Genomic DNA, 15,829 nt, shown 5'->3' with positions numbered 1-15,829 from the left:
ATAGTTAAAAATGAAAAGAGTTTCAAAGTGCACCATGTATGGGGTTGTGTAGCCACAGACAGTGAGGGAATGTACAGGAGAGAGAATCTATTTTCTATTTGTCCTTGCTAAAATTAAGCCTAAGCCTAGGAGTGTAACAGTAACAAGTATCAGAGAGCATCTTCTTTTCACATTGGATCTGCAGTACATGAGGAAATCCAGAAGGTAGCATTAAAAGAAAATCTATTTTTTACAACCAAACAGTTAATTTTAATGAGCAGGATCATAAAAATGGCAGACGTATGTAGTACCTGAGGTTAAAACACAACATTGCAAATGCAGGCATTCGATCAAATTTAGAATAGGAAATGCCAAGATAAGATTTGTCCGATCCAGCTCTTCATATATACTGAGAAGCAAAGACTGCAAGCAATTCGATAGTATTACACTTGGTCTTCAGTTTGTCTTCAATTTGTCTTACTGACAAATCCATAAATGATTTTATATAAAAGGTGATTAATATGATAAATAATACAGATATTTTTATTATCAGGTAAACTGAGCCAATGAAGGGAAAGAGATAAAGAAGATGGGAGGCTGAGCATTAGGGGAAGTGATAAAGCTGTAGCGCTTGTGACACGGCAGGCTCCTGGGGTTTGTCTGGGTTAAAGAAGCTTGGGTTTCAATGGCACAACAGGCCTACTGGACCCACTGACCTAAGCAATGAAGGTAACCAGGAGAGAGTAGAGAGGGCAAAAAGTTTCACTGTCTAGATGCTCTTTTAGTCAGACTTTATTTGCACTCAGACTCCAGATGTCCCCTTTTGGATGTGGCACTTTGTATACCATATTTTTCTAATGCTGGTATTTCACAATTTAAATACTATAAATTAATTACTCATTATCACAAATATTTGACAACTCTATTAATCCCAAATATATTTGAATAATATAACACATAATTTGAGAGATAATCCAAAATATGTGTGAGGAGGCAATTTCATCGTGGAAGATCTTGGGACAGCCCTGGCTCCACTCAGCATAGTTACAACTTCTTTGAAGTAAGGAAATGGTTGGGGAGAGTGAAGACTCCTACTGCTCCTACCTGCTTGTCAGCAGGCAACCGGCGGGTACTGCATAGACGATCAGGACAGCACAGGACTCAGCTACCAGCACTCACAGCGCTGCTTTTTCAAACAGAAATCTGAGACTGTACATTACAGCTCTGTGTTTATGCTCCTCACCCGACCTGACAGGAGCACAGCACACAAAACACCACATGTAGAGGGCTACAGATGTTGTGAGGCGACCGACAGGCGCTGGAGACAAATGAGTTTTCATCGAGCACTTTACTACTTCTCTAAAATGGGTCATTTCACAACACCAGGACACTTTTACTTTATTCCTATGTTTTTACTATAATGTATTTGGGTATCTGTGACACCCTCTAGCAAACCTGTTTAATACTACATCCTAATACACTATGGCATGTGCATAAACAGGGTTATACAGTTTCAAAATATAAGCAGAAAGACGAGACCTTGCCTTGCAGCTTTTGAATATATATAGTACCTAGGATAAGTATTCACCCATTGAACCTTTCCACATTTTGTCAGTTTACAACATAAAAATGAAACAGATTTATGGATTTAATTCAGATGATCTGCCATTAAGTACAGCATAATACTGTGTTGTGGAGAGGTCAGTATAGTTATTTTAAACTAATTAACAAAGTATTCATCCTCATTGCTGTGCAACGTCAGATGCCATACTTAGTCTGCATACGAAACAAACAGCATAGGGAGACCATCAAAATAAATATAGGACAAGGTTCTGTAGAAAGGCATTAGTCAGAGAAACGACCAAAAGGCTTAGGGTTACTCTGTAACTCTTTCTCCAAAAATTGGAGAAATCCATAGTACCAATTGGAGAAGGTGTTCACAGGATACTACTAATCTGGACATTTCACAGAGCTGGGTTTTACAGAAGAGTGGTGATTTCCTTGGTCTAATGATACCAAAATGTAACTTTCCATATCTTGTCTGGAGCTTCATATCTCATACCTGAGTCTAAAGTCTGATCTGAATTTTACTTGGCTTCAATTAAGGAAAGTTTATCCAAAATAATTATAAAAATGATTATGGCACTGTTCTCTCCTTCACTTTTGGCCATGGATTGCAATGGCATCATTGGGATTCAAATTGTCTGGATGAGATGGTGAAGCTTTTCTGTGTCACTACTTCAAAGAACTAGAGTTTAGCCTATTTACTTAGCCTATTTACAAGTGTAATAACTAGAGATGACTTACAAAGATTGCTGTGTGGATCTGCACTCTAGGCTAAAAAGAAATCAGCTGCACCCTCTAACATTCTGAGCAATTTACTTATAAGCATTAGTAGTGTTATTCTTCACTCACAAAAGTAAAAAAACAACAACTTTAAGCTATGTATTAAATAAAACAAAACAATGTGGATGACAAAAAAAATCCTTCTATATAAAATTAAATATTAAATCCCAGGATCATAATTTGGTGAATTTGGTGACAGGGATTACACAAACAGATACACATAGGGAGAGAAGGAGCGAGTGTTGTTCATGAGGACCAAAGGCCATGGCAGGGAAGGATTAGAGGATCAGGGCCGCACAGCTAAAACACCATGCTGCTTTACTGGGACAGATCAGCTTCCAAACCTAAGAGCTTTGAGTCCTGCTGTTTAAGGGTTGGTTGTGGGATGCTATCAGGAGTGCACTGAGGTTCAGGCAGCAGTTGGGGGTGGAAGCATGGAGACTTCACTCTTGCCATCACCCACTCCTCAAAAGGAATCTGACTGTTACAGCCCTTGTCAAACGACCCCCTCTGCCTAAAGGAACATCACTTTCATACATGCTCTGAACAGAGAAAGGCAAAAAGTGTCACAGTGAGAGAAGCAAGGGGTAATCATTTTCATACATACATGCCCCACTCACCGAATTGGATGCGTAGGTGATGACATAGTCAGTCATACACACAAACACAAACACCAGAAAACCGTACTTTATGAAGGAGTGTTTTCTGTCAACAAAAAGAGCTATGACATACAACGTCACGTAATATGAATTTGCCTATTTAGTTCTTTGAAATGAGATGTTTTGAGATTGTTTTCAATTAGTATGCAACAGATTTGACAATCAAGTGTCCTGGTGGTCCACCTATTTTTTTGTTCATGTTTACAGGGCCAGAGGAACAACAGAGACCAGAGTTTTGACTATATTAATGTTTTATTAATGACTCCTAAGGAATTTTGAAAACTGTGATTTCAAGATCACCTTAGAATTATTTAGTCAAAGGTAAGATATGGATCAGTGGAAGCTGTGGAATAGTGCATCCTGTCCTTGTGGATTGTCTGGTAATAACTGGCAATATACTGCCTTGGATTTGAAGAAGTGGGCCACCTGCATTTCACCAATCCTAACAAATGCTACTCTTCTGGGTATACACACACACCATTTCAATAGTGCATCCACTGCACTGTTGCTCCAGCAGAGAAGTTGCTCTCACTGAGGCTAACTGCAGATAGACCCACACCAGGAGAATTCCTGCAAGGTGATGAGAAAAATTTGAAATCTCATGTTGCCCTGATGGTTGATGTAGCTGACAACCACAATTTGTCCAACCAACATGTTGTGACATTCACATCAGATTATTTTCTGTCAACACATGATTTAAGCAGATTATTTTGGACCTTTGTTAAATTAAGCACAACAGCACCACTAGTGGCTGTAAGTAAAGAATTCACAAAATGGTATAAAATGATGTTGGAGTAATCTCACCTTATGAGCCCTGTTCATAAATAGTGCTGTCATGTGATTACACAGAGTCAACCGCCCCTAGATTGTGTGCATTGGAGCTAATATTTTTTTAGCCGAGTGTCGTATTTCCACCCACGGACTTGGTCATGGGTGTAATATAAAAATGAATGAGTTAGACTATTTTCACTATCATCCATTTTCTCCCAAAATGCATTTGGAAGAGATGATAAAATTTGATAAGCTGAGCACATATTGTCCAATCAAAGAACAATTTACAAAAAAATCATGCCATAAATGACACCCTGCGATATAATGTTTTGTTCAAACAATCATTATATAGTGGTCTTGTTGTCTAGATACTGGCAACTTGCATACATATGCATGCGGTGTTAGAGAAAGGCAGAAGGGAAGGGCTTTGAATTTGAATGCCAGTCTTTCACAGGCAAACCTAAGAAATCCTCTGGAGTTCTGGTTTTGATGGGGACATGAAAATAAGCATCCGACAGGTCCAACAACTGAACAGCATCTCTCAAATGTAGCATACAATAAGCGAACAGGTTTAGTCTTCTGAAATTTGCAATTAGACCAAACAGCCATTATCCTTATCCATTATCTTTTGATTGTACCACTGTACAACATTTGGAGACAAAAAGGTTCTGGGCCAGAAGCAGAACAAAAGTTTATATCCCCCGGACATCCATTGACAATACCCAGTGGGAAATGTTTTCAACCATTAAGTGTCTTGTTTTCACCCACTTTTGAAGCATAGTGACACAAGTGTTGTTCAAAGGTCCATTTGCCTATTCAAGGCTTATTTGGAGGCAGGCTCAAAGAGATATCGTGGCAGACTTTGCAGGATTTATCTGGTTGGCAGAGCAGAGTGTGCTAACAACACTTTATGCTACACATAAACCAGGCTGTTGAGAGTTGCCCTATGTCTTCATATAAGTGTTTTAGAACTGGGAGTGCAATGTTAATCACTGACCTTTCATAGGGATGGATTTCTGTAGATTTGTGGAATACTAGCAGTAAGACCTCTTGGGAATGCCCCATATTCTGCATTAGTGTAATTACTATTTAGAACATCATCATTATATCTGCACTTAGCAATGAGTCAGCACACATCTGGATATAGTGCTACACTACCCTGCAAAGAAAGATCACTGGCAAATTATAGGAGATAAAGTGCATTCAACACACAGTTTTAGACCGCAAGATCCTACAATAAATTGTGAGGATAGTTGAAAAAATGTCTTTCTACAACCAATCAACACTACTGCATCTAAGGCCACCAGAATTGTGAATGACACCACCACCACTAAACTCCACAACAGTATAAGTGGAAAGTCATGAGAGCAAGGATGGCCAAGAGATGAGCTCCAAAGAAATGGTTTCTCTCAGAGAATTTGAAAAACAAAACAGCAACAGAGTTATATGATAGCGAGACACACTAAATCACTTATGCAGTAACTACCTAGAAAGCAGAGGAAACAACAGATCAAACAATAAAAGGTAATGAGAAGCATTACAAAAGTGAAAGGTATCAAGTCAAAAGGGCAGAAATACACAGAGGTGTTTCAGGCTGTGGGAGGGTCTAAGAGTGTGTTTGGGGTGGAGTGAAGTTGCGTAACCAGATCTCCACATAAAGAACAATCTGGACTTCTTCCTGGTCTCTAATGAGAGCGGCAGTGAAGCCGGCAGGCTGATCAGAGTCAGATGGGCTGCCCCAAGCACACTGCCCCCCGCTGAAAGTGCCGCCCGACACCCTCTGTTACCTCCAAGTGAGCTGAGACCAGCCCATGAACCATGTAACTAGGTGGTTTCCAGGTTAATGAAAAGCTGTAACTCCAGTTCCACTGTCTCCTAGAAAGCTAACTATATACAAACACCACCCAACCCAATGCAATCCACCTCAAATAGCAAATAAAGCACCTTCTAAAAAATGAGCATTTAACACATTAATAAATTGCATGGAATGTGATTTCTCTTGTACACAGTGATTCTGATATATCACTGAGCAGCTCTAGGTGGGTGTGGGTGTGTAACAACCCCCACTCTTCCCGGTCCCTGGCTCCAGCTCCCTCATTTGCACAGAGTAAATACAAATTTTCTAGAGTAAGACTTTTTGTCAGGTTCCCCTCTAAAAAATCCTTTGATTTCACCAAAGCACCTTTTTGAATAGAGAAAAAAAGGTCACTCCAGTTGGCATCCAATTTAGAGCAGTGAACATTAAAGCAGCAGCCAGGTACTAATAGGAGACATTCCTGCAACTAGCGTCAGAAAGGAGGTGTGTTGGGTACAACCCTCTCAATGGTTCCATGTCCGGCTCTAATAGATTTCAGCTCTACCCAGCCTTCCAAATTAGCCTGCTAGCATGCTTTTAAGGAAAAAGTTGGCGGGAAGAAAAAAGGAAAAGGGAAAAGAGCAACTATTACAATTATATATATATATATATATATATATATATATATATATATATATATATATATATATATATATATAGCAACTAGCAGAATGACAACTGAAAATGTAAGTCTTCTACTTGCATAGAACTGATGTCATCACAAAATATGAATGCATTTTCATATTTTAAAACCACCCAGTTGTGTAGAATTACAGTTTGCATTTTGATTAGACTTGAACTTGAAAAAATCTGACAATGCAAAGATAGAAAATGTCAAATCACACAGATAAACACTGCTACATGTGTCATGCTTTCAAACATACTTCAAATAGATAAAGCAGACATACCTTAGTGGGGCTTTTCCCACTTTTAAGGAGGAGTACTACAAAGAAAATAGAGTGTGCACTTTTAACCCTGACCCCGCATGAAGAGAGAGTGGCCCATCCATGGCAAAACCTTCAACAAGAGACCTTAAATCACCCTAACGGTTTCTGGAGTATTACATATCAATTTGTATGAATGCAAGAACTTATGTTTGATCCACGTTTTGCTTGTGGCTTCTTCAACAAAACGATCTCACTTATTTTCAATCCAAAACATCCAGATTTATACATTACAAAATGACAGAGTAAAAGAGTAATTGTCTGATCACATGTGCACGACTATGCATGTGCGTGTGCGGGCGTGCAAGCATGTTAGCAGGAGAGCCAGGGTCTTGGCAGGGCACAAAGAGGCCGTAAAGGTTTAGGAGTGGCCCACGACCTGTTTACTACCCACTGAGTAGCTTTGGTGTGAGGGCCTCGATCACCCTCCGTCCTCGGCTTCCAATTTCACTCATGTAACCCAGGGGAAGAAAATTAATTCAAGAGCTTCAACATTTACCGTGCACCAATCAAGACCCATTCTTTTTTATGTTTTTTTGGTTTTACAGCCATAGGCCTACAACAAGGGATAAAGTTCAAAGGAACAATGAGGTAAAAATGTGAGTGATTTGTGAACATTAAAAAGTATTAAACATTTGGGGTATGGGTAAATGATGCATTTCATTTTCGACAAAACGAGTTAGCCTCTTGGCTCTAGTGCCAATATACAGAGGGAAAAAAGATATTTAAAGCATTCAGAAGTACAGGCCGAGCTAACATGTAGTGTATGAGCTATTTCTGGGTAAATCTTTGTGCATTGTCTGTTACCTGGTCTTCACAACATCCAGCGGGTGCATCAGACATATCTCCACCAAACCTACAGAGAATAAACAGTTAGATTGTTATTATTCTCTTTTAGGTCTAGGCATAAAACTGGAAGCTATTCTGTTAAAAATGTAACATAAAATGTCATGTAATAATTATGTTTTTACTCTTCAGAGCTACATTTCTAAAACTTGCAGATCCAAGAGGGACCTTAGTACAAACTTCTTGCCATGAAAAATAAATGTTCTGATGAAGAAAACTTTAATCTGCAAATATTTAACCACATAAAAATGAGGGAAACCAAGGTCCATACATTTATAAACACAAAGAGTCAGATTTCTGTAAACCATATGCCCATGTGTTGAATATGCGTGTGTTCGCCTGCCATGATTATACAGAGGGAATTCCCTCAAAATGCCTCAGCACTGGGTCCTCAACCACACATATGAGAAGAACCACTTGGCCAGGCCACTGCCTTCATCACTTAGATTGTGTTTTTGTCTTATTACCACTCTGCATCACTTGGCAACCACATAGTGAGTCCCTTGGAAAAAATGAATCCCATATAGAAATGTGGCAAATGGTCTGGAATGGTTGCATTCTTGGTTCACAAGCCATTATGATCATTAATTTTTTTCTACAGTCTGACTTTGTTAATAGTCAATTGCCCCAGTAATTGGCAATTCATAGTAATTAAATGCAGTTCACAAAGAACTGGACAGTAACATTTTTGAGGTGTGATCTCAATACTCCAGCACATTAGACTTCCAGTAGTATGTTGATCCAGTTAGCCTAAAGTGGAGAATGGCAGCTTTTTATAGGTGCATACATCTGTAGATACAAATATATATCCATACAGACAAGAGTTCATTAAAAAATACCTATAATGTGTGGCACAGCTTATGTGGTAAATACACATTTTTCTAAAACTTTGTACAACTTCACAAAAGGATTTAAAAATAAGTACATTAGCACTTCAGAATGGGTGACTATGGAATTACTGGGAAATGCAAAGGAAAATGTTATGAAGAAAACTGCAATTCCATCTATTATTCACACAAAATGGATGCAGGTGGCATGTTACATTGGTCTCAAGGGAAATGAAGTTGAGCTGAGAAAAGTTTAGATAACTTGTTGACTTTTTGCTCTGGGCATTAACCATTAAAGTGGTCTGTAATCCTAATGTTAATCATGCACACTAGCTACTTTGTCAAGACCTGCTTATTATTACATGCCTTGTAGTTTTTGAAGCTTGGTGAGATTTGAATTTGTTCTTGCAAAGTCAAAAGAGTCTCCAAGCTAATGCTAATCTGAAGAAAGATAATCTGCCTTCTAGCAATTACTTTCTGAATTGTTTATATCTATCTGTTCCTCTGCACTAGAAACTGAGCCAGCTAGTAATAAGCTGTGCCAAAGCAGAAGTTTTACTTTCAAGTCACAAAGACTATAAAATTAAATTATTATCGAGAGGGCTCATGGTCATCATTGTAATAAAGTTATAAAAGTTCTGTTTATAAAAAAAACGTGATTAAATAAAGTGCACTGTACAGAATTCAGGCACAGATGTCAAAGACCTAGGGTTGTTCATACAGTATGCTGTACAGCTACTGTAAAAATATTATAATAATATATAATGTATTATCTTATATAATCTTATATGATATTGGACATTTTGTAATTATCACCATTGAGATAGAGATACAAAACAACAAAATCATGACACACTGTATTTCTGTTCAGCACTGTTTAAATCAGCATGTAGAGAAGCTATAATAATTGGTAAATTCGGCATATTCCGCATTCCAGAGAAATAGGACTATAGTGGTGACAGGATGCAGGTTGGGTAGTTTAACATGGTAAATAATGTTGATTTCACACTTTGAAAAGCTACTCTTGGCTCTGTGTTTACAGAAGCTACCAGACATATCAAGTTCCACTGAACGAAAACGCAACAATGGTTGAAACTCTATCTGAGTCAGCTTCATGCTATGCAAATAGGCAAGGGCAAGTTTTAGTGACTGCTTTGTACCAAACACTTTATAACAGTGAGGAAAAGTTTTTTTTCCTCCTTTTTTTGTTTGAAAGATGCTCACAACTTGGCTAACTAACAGCACTATAATAAAAGGTATGACTGTTTAGACAGTGGAGGAAGATAAGTGAGATCCCCAGAGTTAAGAGGTTAAGAGTCTCAAAGAGATTATAGAGCACACAGACTCTTTCTCAGTTTAGCCTCTAAACTCAGATTCTCATTGCCACACCGCTATTGACTTTAATGGCTTGTCTCACAGATTTCACCATGTGTACACAGCTGTTCAGCAATATGGCCCTCATTCTAATTTGCTCTATTAAATATATTGTCCATAAACAAGACACTGTCTCCTTAGGGGTTTTCCAGGAAGGTAATTATCAAGAGAAATACCAGAGTGAAATAACAGCTCAGTGTTGATTCCGAATCCTTGGCATTTCCAGTGAATATTAGCACATTGTCCTAACTACTATACAGAAGTGTCAATTGCAGTTTAGAGTAAATCCCATAATAAGTAACAGAAAAAAAAAACGGTTTTAACTTGTTTAGAATGCCTTTAGGCAATACTGGCACAAATATTAAAGGAAGAATGGTGAAGTAGATCATTTGAAATCTGGTTCTTTTTGAATATAAAAACATTTGCCAGTGTAGAATTTGCCAAAACGAGGTCCACTTAATGTCAGAGTAAACAGCAACACAGAAAGGACTATCATTAATTAATCTGGTCTAACAAGGGAATGATTATGGTGGTCCATTAATAATTATAATCCATTAATGACTCTAGTTCTTCCAGAGGAGGAGTGAAGAGAAATAAAGAAGTTGAAGCCTGGGAAAAACGTCAGGAATGCTGGATGATCTTGGTACATATTGAATCAATAAAAAGATAACAGGTAAAAGAGGTACGTCAACAAAAAAGGCAAAAAGAATAAAGAAAATATGTCATTACTGCAATTGTTCCATGCAACAGATCACTTAGCAATCACTTACTGGTTCTAATAAAAACACTTCAGAGGTAACACATCATTCAGGTAACATAGGCTCCTGAACCCAGAAGCTGTTTCCGTTGTCACTAATGTCATTCCTGCGAACACATACTATAAATAAATGGGCTGGTTTAATATAACCTATACTTTAATATATATCCCAATTTGGACAGTGAGTAGCTCAGTAAGCAAGCACATGGGCATGTAAATGTGCTGTGGGAGCCGTTCAGCCCTGTATGAGAGGGCCTAACACAGGCGGCAGATCAAAGCTAAGAACCAGCACGAGGCCACGAGAGCCTGTCACTCATTTGACTCTAATGAACTCCATCTTAGGGGAAAGTCTCCCCACTTAAGCACCAAGACAAGAGTTATCGTCTCTTACAGAAAAGGGGAAACACACAAACAAGGTGAAAAGAGCCAGGGATAAACCATGGCCATTTTTTAGTGTGCTCCATATGGATGGATTTAAGGCTGCAGCAAAGAGGTGGGGGAGACAGATAGACCAAAAGAAGTGCCGAGACATTTCCTCCACATGATCACTATGAGAAGAAATAAATTGCCAGGAGTGAGCAGAAGCTGTGTTGCAATTTACTGAGCTCTGGAACATCAATAACCCTGAATAAGCATGGATAAAAGATGTTGTGGTAAACCCTCTATCGTTAGCTAAACGTTGAGAACTAGATGGCAAAAGTAAATGTTAATGATCAAATTAATAAAATCAGGTCTACAGTATGCAATAGAAGCAAAGCATAATTAATGTGGAACAATTAAGGTACACATCCTCCTAGAACTACTCACTTTTCAAATTACAGTAAGTATATTTTGAATCTAAACATATTTAGACCACGTCCATCATAAACAACACTTCTTTCTCAAACACAATAAGAAAAAAAGCTCACATCGCATCGATTTCTTTGGGCTGTCAGCATTGTGTTTAGCAGCAATTCCCTAAACAACTCAGAGAACACTTAACTAAAATTTACTGCCTAAAGAAAGGAAATTACACTGTCCCATTTAAGTGAGGAATACAGGAGATCATATGCTCCTTTCCCATACTCCACTACTACTCCTCTGGAGAATAAGTAGCGCATTTGTTGACTGCAGTTCTTGGCCCACCATCTGGTTGCTCTTTCAAGCTTAGTTCTGCACCACTGAATGAAATACCATTATTTGGTGTTATCCTTTGTCTCTGATGCACAATAGCATTGACAGCTCCTGTCATATGCTGCTACTGTAACCAACACGTAGCCAGCAAGTCCATATAGCTGTTGTGTGGAGCAGAACATGTGCAAGGCTCGAAATACATATAAAAAAAAAGATATATAAAACGTAATCTCTCATTATATGAGCGTACTGAATGGTTAAGCAGTGTGTCTAGCAGAGCAGCCTTATGTTGACATACATAAACCAATTATGATTAACAGCAAAAGAATCTGTCAAAGAAACAGATATATACATGTTTAAGTGAGATGCCTGTATGGGTGTGTACGATATTCCCCATGTGTCATAGCATGTGTAGGTGTGGTGATGTAAGTCAGAAAAGGAAATGCACGTTGGAAGATGAAACTTCCTTGGAAGATGAAATAGGCTTTAACTGGCTTAAACGTAGTGGTTGAGACCAGCTATTGGGGAGATTATAACGAGGCGTGTTCAGTGTTTATCCTTGTGCACTGGGAGACCTGTGGAAATGTGCTGACTATTTTACAGCCTATTGAAGAAGTAAACAAATTGTGAGCACACTAACACAACAATACTTTTGTGGATATGGAGGTGTCGTTGCTTATTGTTAGAACTGTTGCAAATGTAGTGGAGGAATGGCATGTGCTAAACCTGCACAGACACACACACACACACACCAACATGCACACACCCTCTTCATGCAAGGACACCAACATTAATCACTATAACAAATTCAAAGGAGGAGTTAGTACTGTCAACTAATATTTGCTTGCTTTGTATGGAAAACCACCTTCAAGGAGACTGAATGCTCAATGTGCATAGGTTGTTTAAAATATTATAACAAATGAAGATACTAAAAAAATAAAATAAACGTCTGCTCTCTATCCTGTAACAACGCTTTGCACAAAGACTAGGCTTTGTCTGATTGTAGCACAATGAAGAACACATGGAAATTCACTTGGGACATAAGAGTAACATTCTCCCACAGATTGTCATGAGAGAGTGCTAAATCACTGGAAGTAGACATGTAAATGATTAGGATGGTCACAGTGGCAATCAAATAATAGCCCAGAGGCCCACTACTGTATTCTTACAGATCTAAGATCAGAATATGTGTCTGGACAAAAGACAAGGGGAAAAAACCTGCAAAAAAGCAGGCAGCTTCTTCCTAGTTTGCATTCCTAATTTTGTGATAGCTTTTCAGAGAGAAGATCATACATCACCACAATGAGATTGCTATCAGCAGTTAGTTTTGGCTTGGACAAATACCAAGCTCTCACTCCCACGCCTTAGTGAAAAAGGAAAATAGCATAGTGACAGTCAGAGTTTGCACAATGTGTACAGGTGTCATCAATCATAATGAGACAGACACTGTAAATTTCCACAGAGACCTTGGAGAAAAGGTTAAAGACATATGCAGGGCTAGGGAAGAAATAGCTTACTATCTTGATGATAATGAAAGCACATGGGCTACACATGCTTTCGCTGTTCTAGTTTAGGGTAACTGCTACAGTTAGTATCGCCATGACTAGAGAAGAGCAAATGCACTGAGACATCGAACTCCTCCACATGAGGCGGAGAATGAATATGGCCTTATGTTTAAAAAAATAAAAAAATAATAAATAAAATTGGCCTTGACTTTATATGTCTTTAATTAAGACAGCGGTAAATTGTTTCTGGATAGCTGGCCTAGACATACAGGGAATAGCCTTGTTAAGCTGCTGATTGCTCTTTTACCTTAAAAGTATGCAGTTGACAGTTTACATTTTTCATTTAGTCGCATCAGGCTTGCTCATTAGGGATAAATACAAATCAATTTAAATATAAGTCTAATATTAATCTTAAACATTTTGTACTTTTTTCACGTTCTGTAAAGCTGCATTAAGCCAATGTCCATTTTGAAAGTAATATACAAATAAATTAAATTGAATTTAGAATTTCAACTTCACTTAAAAGTATATAAAAACTTTTCACTGAATATCTGCACTAAAATGACTTGTGGAAGCTTCCTGTGAAATACATAGCATGTCATTTGGGTGTCTGCCATTCCAGCTCAGAAATTTGGCTGAATTCCTGGCTGAACCAGTAGCTAGTTGTGCAAACCCCCATCATCCCTAACGTCTCCATGCTCTTTTTTGAATACTACTTCTCAAAACACATCAGTGTAGGAATGCTAAACAGACAGGCAATGCCTCTGCAATGCACCATTTGTCATCCTGTGTAACAATGCGAATCTGATTAGCTATGAGGAGTGTTGATAATGACATCGGCATTAGGTTCCTCTACAGCCCCAAAAAAAAAAAAAAACGAAATGAAGGAACGATGTGAAGAGTGATCTCCGTCACTGAAAATCTTCAGAAACATGTCAGAACGACATGTGAACTCTATGAAACTATTAGGGATCTCTACAAAACATCATATGTTGAATTTAATAGTATTTGGCAATAGAAGTTTTACAAGCTCTCAAAATGTTAATTTGCACTACAGAGAGTCACAGCAGTTATGTAATTAATGAGGATTTGAAGCTAGTGGGTGCAAGTGTTGGGGATGCAGAAGATAGGGATAGGTGGAGAGAGATGATTCGCTGTGGCGACCCCTGAAGGGAAAAGCCAAAAGAAGAAGAAGAAGAAGACGATGAAAAGTCATAGCAGTTATTACAGAGCTAGTAAGTGTAATTCCTAAAAAACATATCTGACTAAGGCCTAGTCCAAGTGACAGCAAATAACATACTCAACATATGTGCACATGGACATATTGATCGGGTTGAGTGACAAGATATGTTACTTTAAAAAAAAACTTGACATGAAACAATGGCATTTTTTTTACAGTGCAAAATCGAAACAAATATTCATCGTTAAATATAATTTACTAGATCTATTTCACTTCAGTGAGTATGTAAATAAAAGCTGTGCCAATATACATTTGGAGTAAATATACTTTCTGTTGGACACACAATTCAAAATTCTTGTGGATAATTAATGTACACCCTTAGGAAGCATTTCTCATAGGTTCATTAAGAGTTCAGCACATGATTGAGCATTTTTAGTTTCAAATAGGGCTCTTGATAGACAAGCGGTCCATTATAGGATTCTACACACAGCCTTGTAAGGGATGGGATATTTTTTCATTTTCTGAATAGGACTGCTTTTATTTTATTGATTGATTGATTTTATTGGGGCAGTCGTGGCCTAATGGTTAGAGAGTCTGACTCGTAACCCGAAGGTTGTGGGTTCGAGTCTCGAGCCGGCCATGACTGAGGTGCCCTTGAGCAAGGCACTGAACCCCCCAACTGCTCCCCGGGTGCCGCAGCATAAAATGGCTGCCCACTGCTCCGGGTGTGTGTTCACGGTGTGTGTGTGTTCACTGCCGTGTGTGTGTTCACTGCTGTGTGTGCACTTTGGATGGGTTAAATGCAGACAACAAATTCTGAGTATGGGTCACCGTACTTAGCCGTATGTCACTTCACTTCACTATTTTATGCTTTTGTTTAGATTTTTAGAACAGTATAAATATAGTATTTCACTGTATATGTGCAAAAAAGAAGAAACACTAAAGAACAACCTGTACAAGCTGTTGTCTTTTGTGACAAGGAGAACTGTTCATGTACATTTTGTGAACTGTACACAACATGGTTGGAACCTAAATCTCAGCAGCAAGCACTAGTTTGTGTGATCAGGCAATCGCTAATTTTTATAACACTGACAACTGAAGCAAACATAGGAAGTACAACTACAACTGAAAGCAAAACGTATGGTCAGCATAGTCCATGGTCATGATTAAAAGTCTGGGCCCGAGCAGATGATTCTGGACACACAATGCAAATGCATTGGCAAAGCCAACCACACAGAAGCGGATGAGTGATACAACAGAAAGGGTGAAGATTAAAAAATGCAAATCCTGGTGTAACTGATATTGATATCTACCCTTTCTCTACAGAATCCTCATTCATTCTCTGGAAAAATTCTAAACAAATGAAGTCTTAGCACCTGCTGCAGAGTGCAATGTCACTCCCTTTATAAATGATTTGGATAAATACATTGGTGGGGTCTTCTGGTGTATGTTTGTTTATTGGGGCAGGATGGAGGGTGGCCATATTTGTCCTTCAAGAACAGGTGAACAGGGTTATTATATTATAAGTCATTAGCAAATAAAATGACTAGAATATGCAAGGAAATGTGTCATTATTGCATTTTTCCACCTGTGATCCTATTTGTATAGTTTTTTGCAACTACAAACAAAATTACTTTTTTATCCCAACTCTGCACATGATAGGAATGTTTTTC

At 38.4% G+C, this 15,829-nt stretch overlaps 1 protein-coding gene across 2 annotated transcripts in view; it reads right to left on the bottom strand.

Moving 5' to 3' along the window:
* The window catches only part of slc25a21 (solute carrier family 25 member 21), a 70,289-nt gene that overhangs the window by 18,680 nt on the left and 35,780 nt on the right, over positions 1-15,829 (bottom strand). For both annotated transcript variants that reach the window (XM_027172746.2, XM_027172747.2), the window contains one exon: positions 7,362-7,410. In XM_027172746.2, coding sequence (XP_027028547.1) covers positions 7,362-7,410 — 49 coding nt within the window. The remainder of the gene's footprint in view (positions 1-7,361; positions 7,411-15,829) is intronic.

This window comes from Tachysurus fulvidraco, chromosome 12, assembly GCF_022655615.1.
Source record: "Tachysurus fulvidraco isolate hzauxx_2018 chromosome 12, HZAU_PFXX_2.0, whole genome shotgun sequence".
Lineage (NCBI taxonomy): Eukaryota > Metazoa > Chordata > Actinopteri > Siluriformes > Bagridae > Tachysurus > Tachysurus fulvidraco.
Note: the sequence above shows the minus strand (reverse complement) of the source record. Positions and strands in the feature narration are given on the sequence as shown.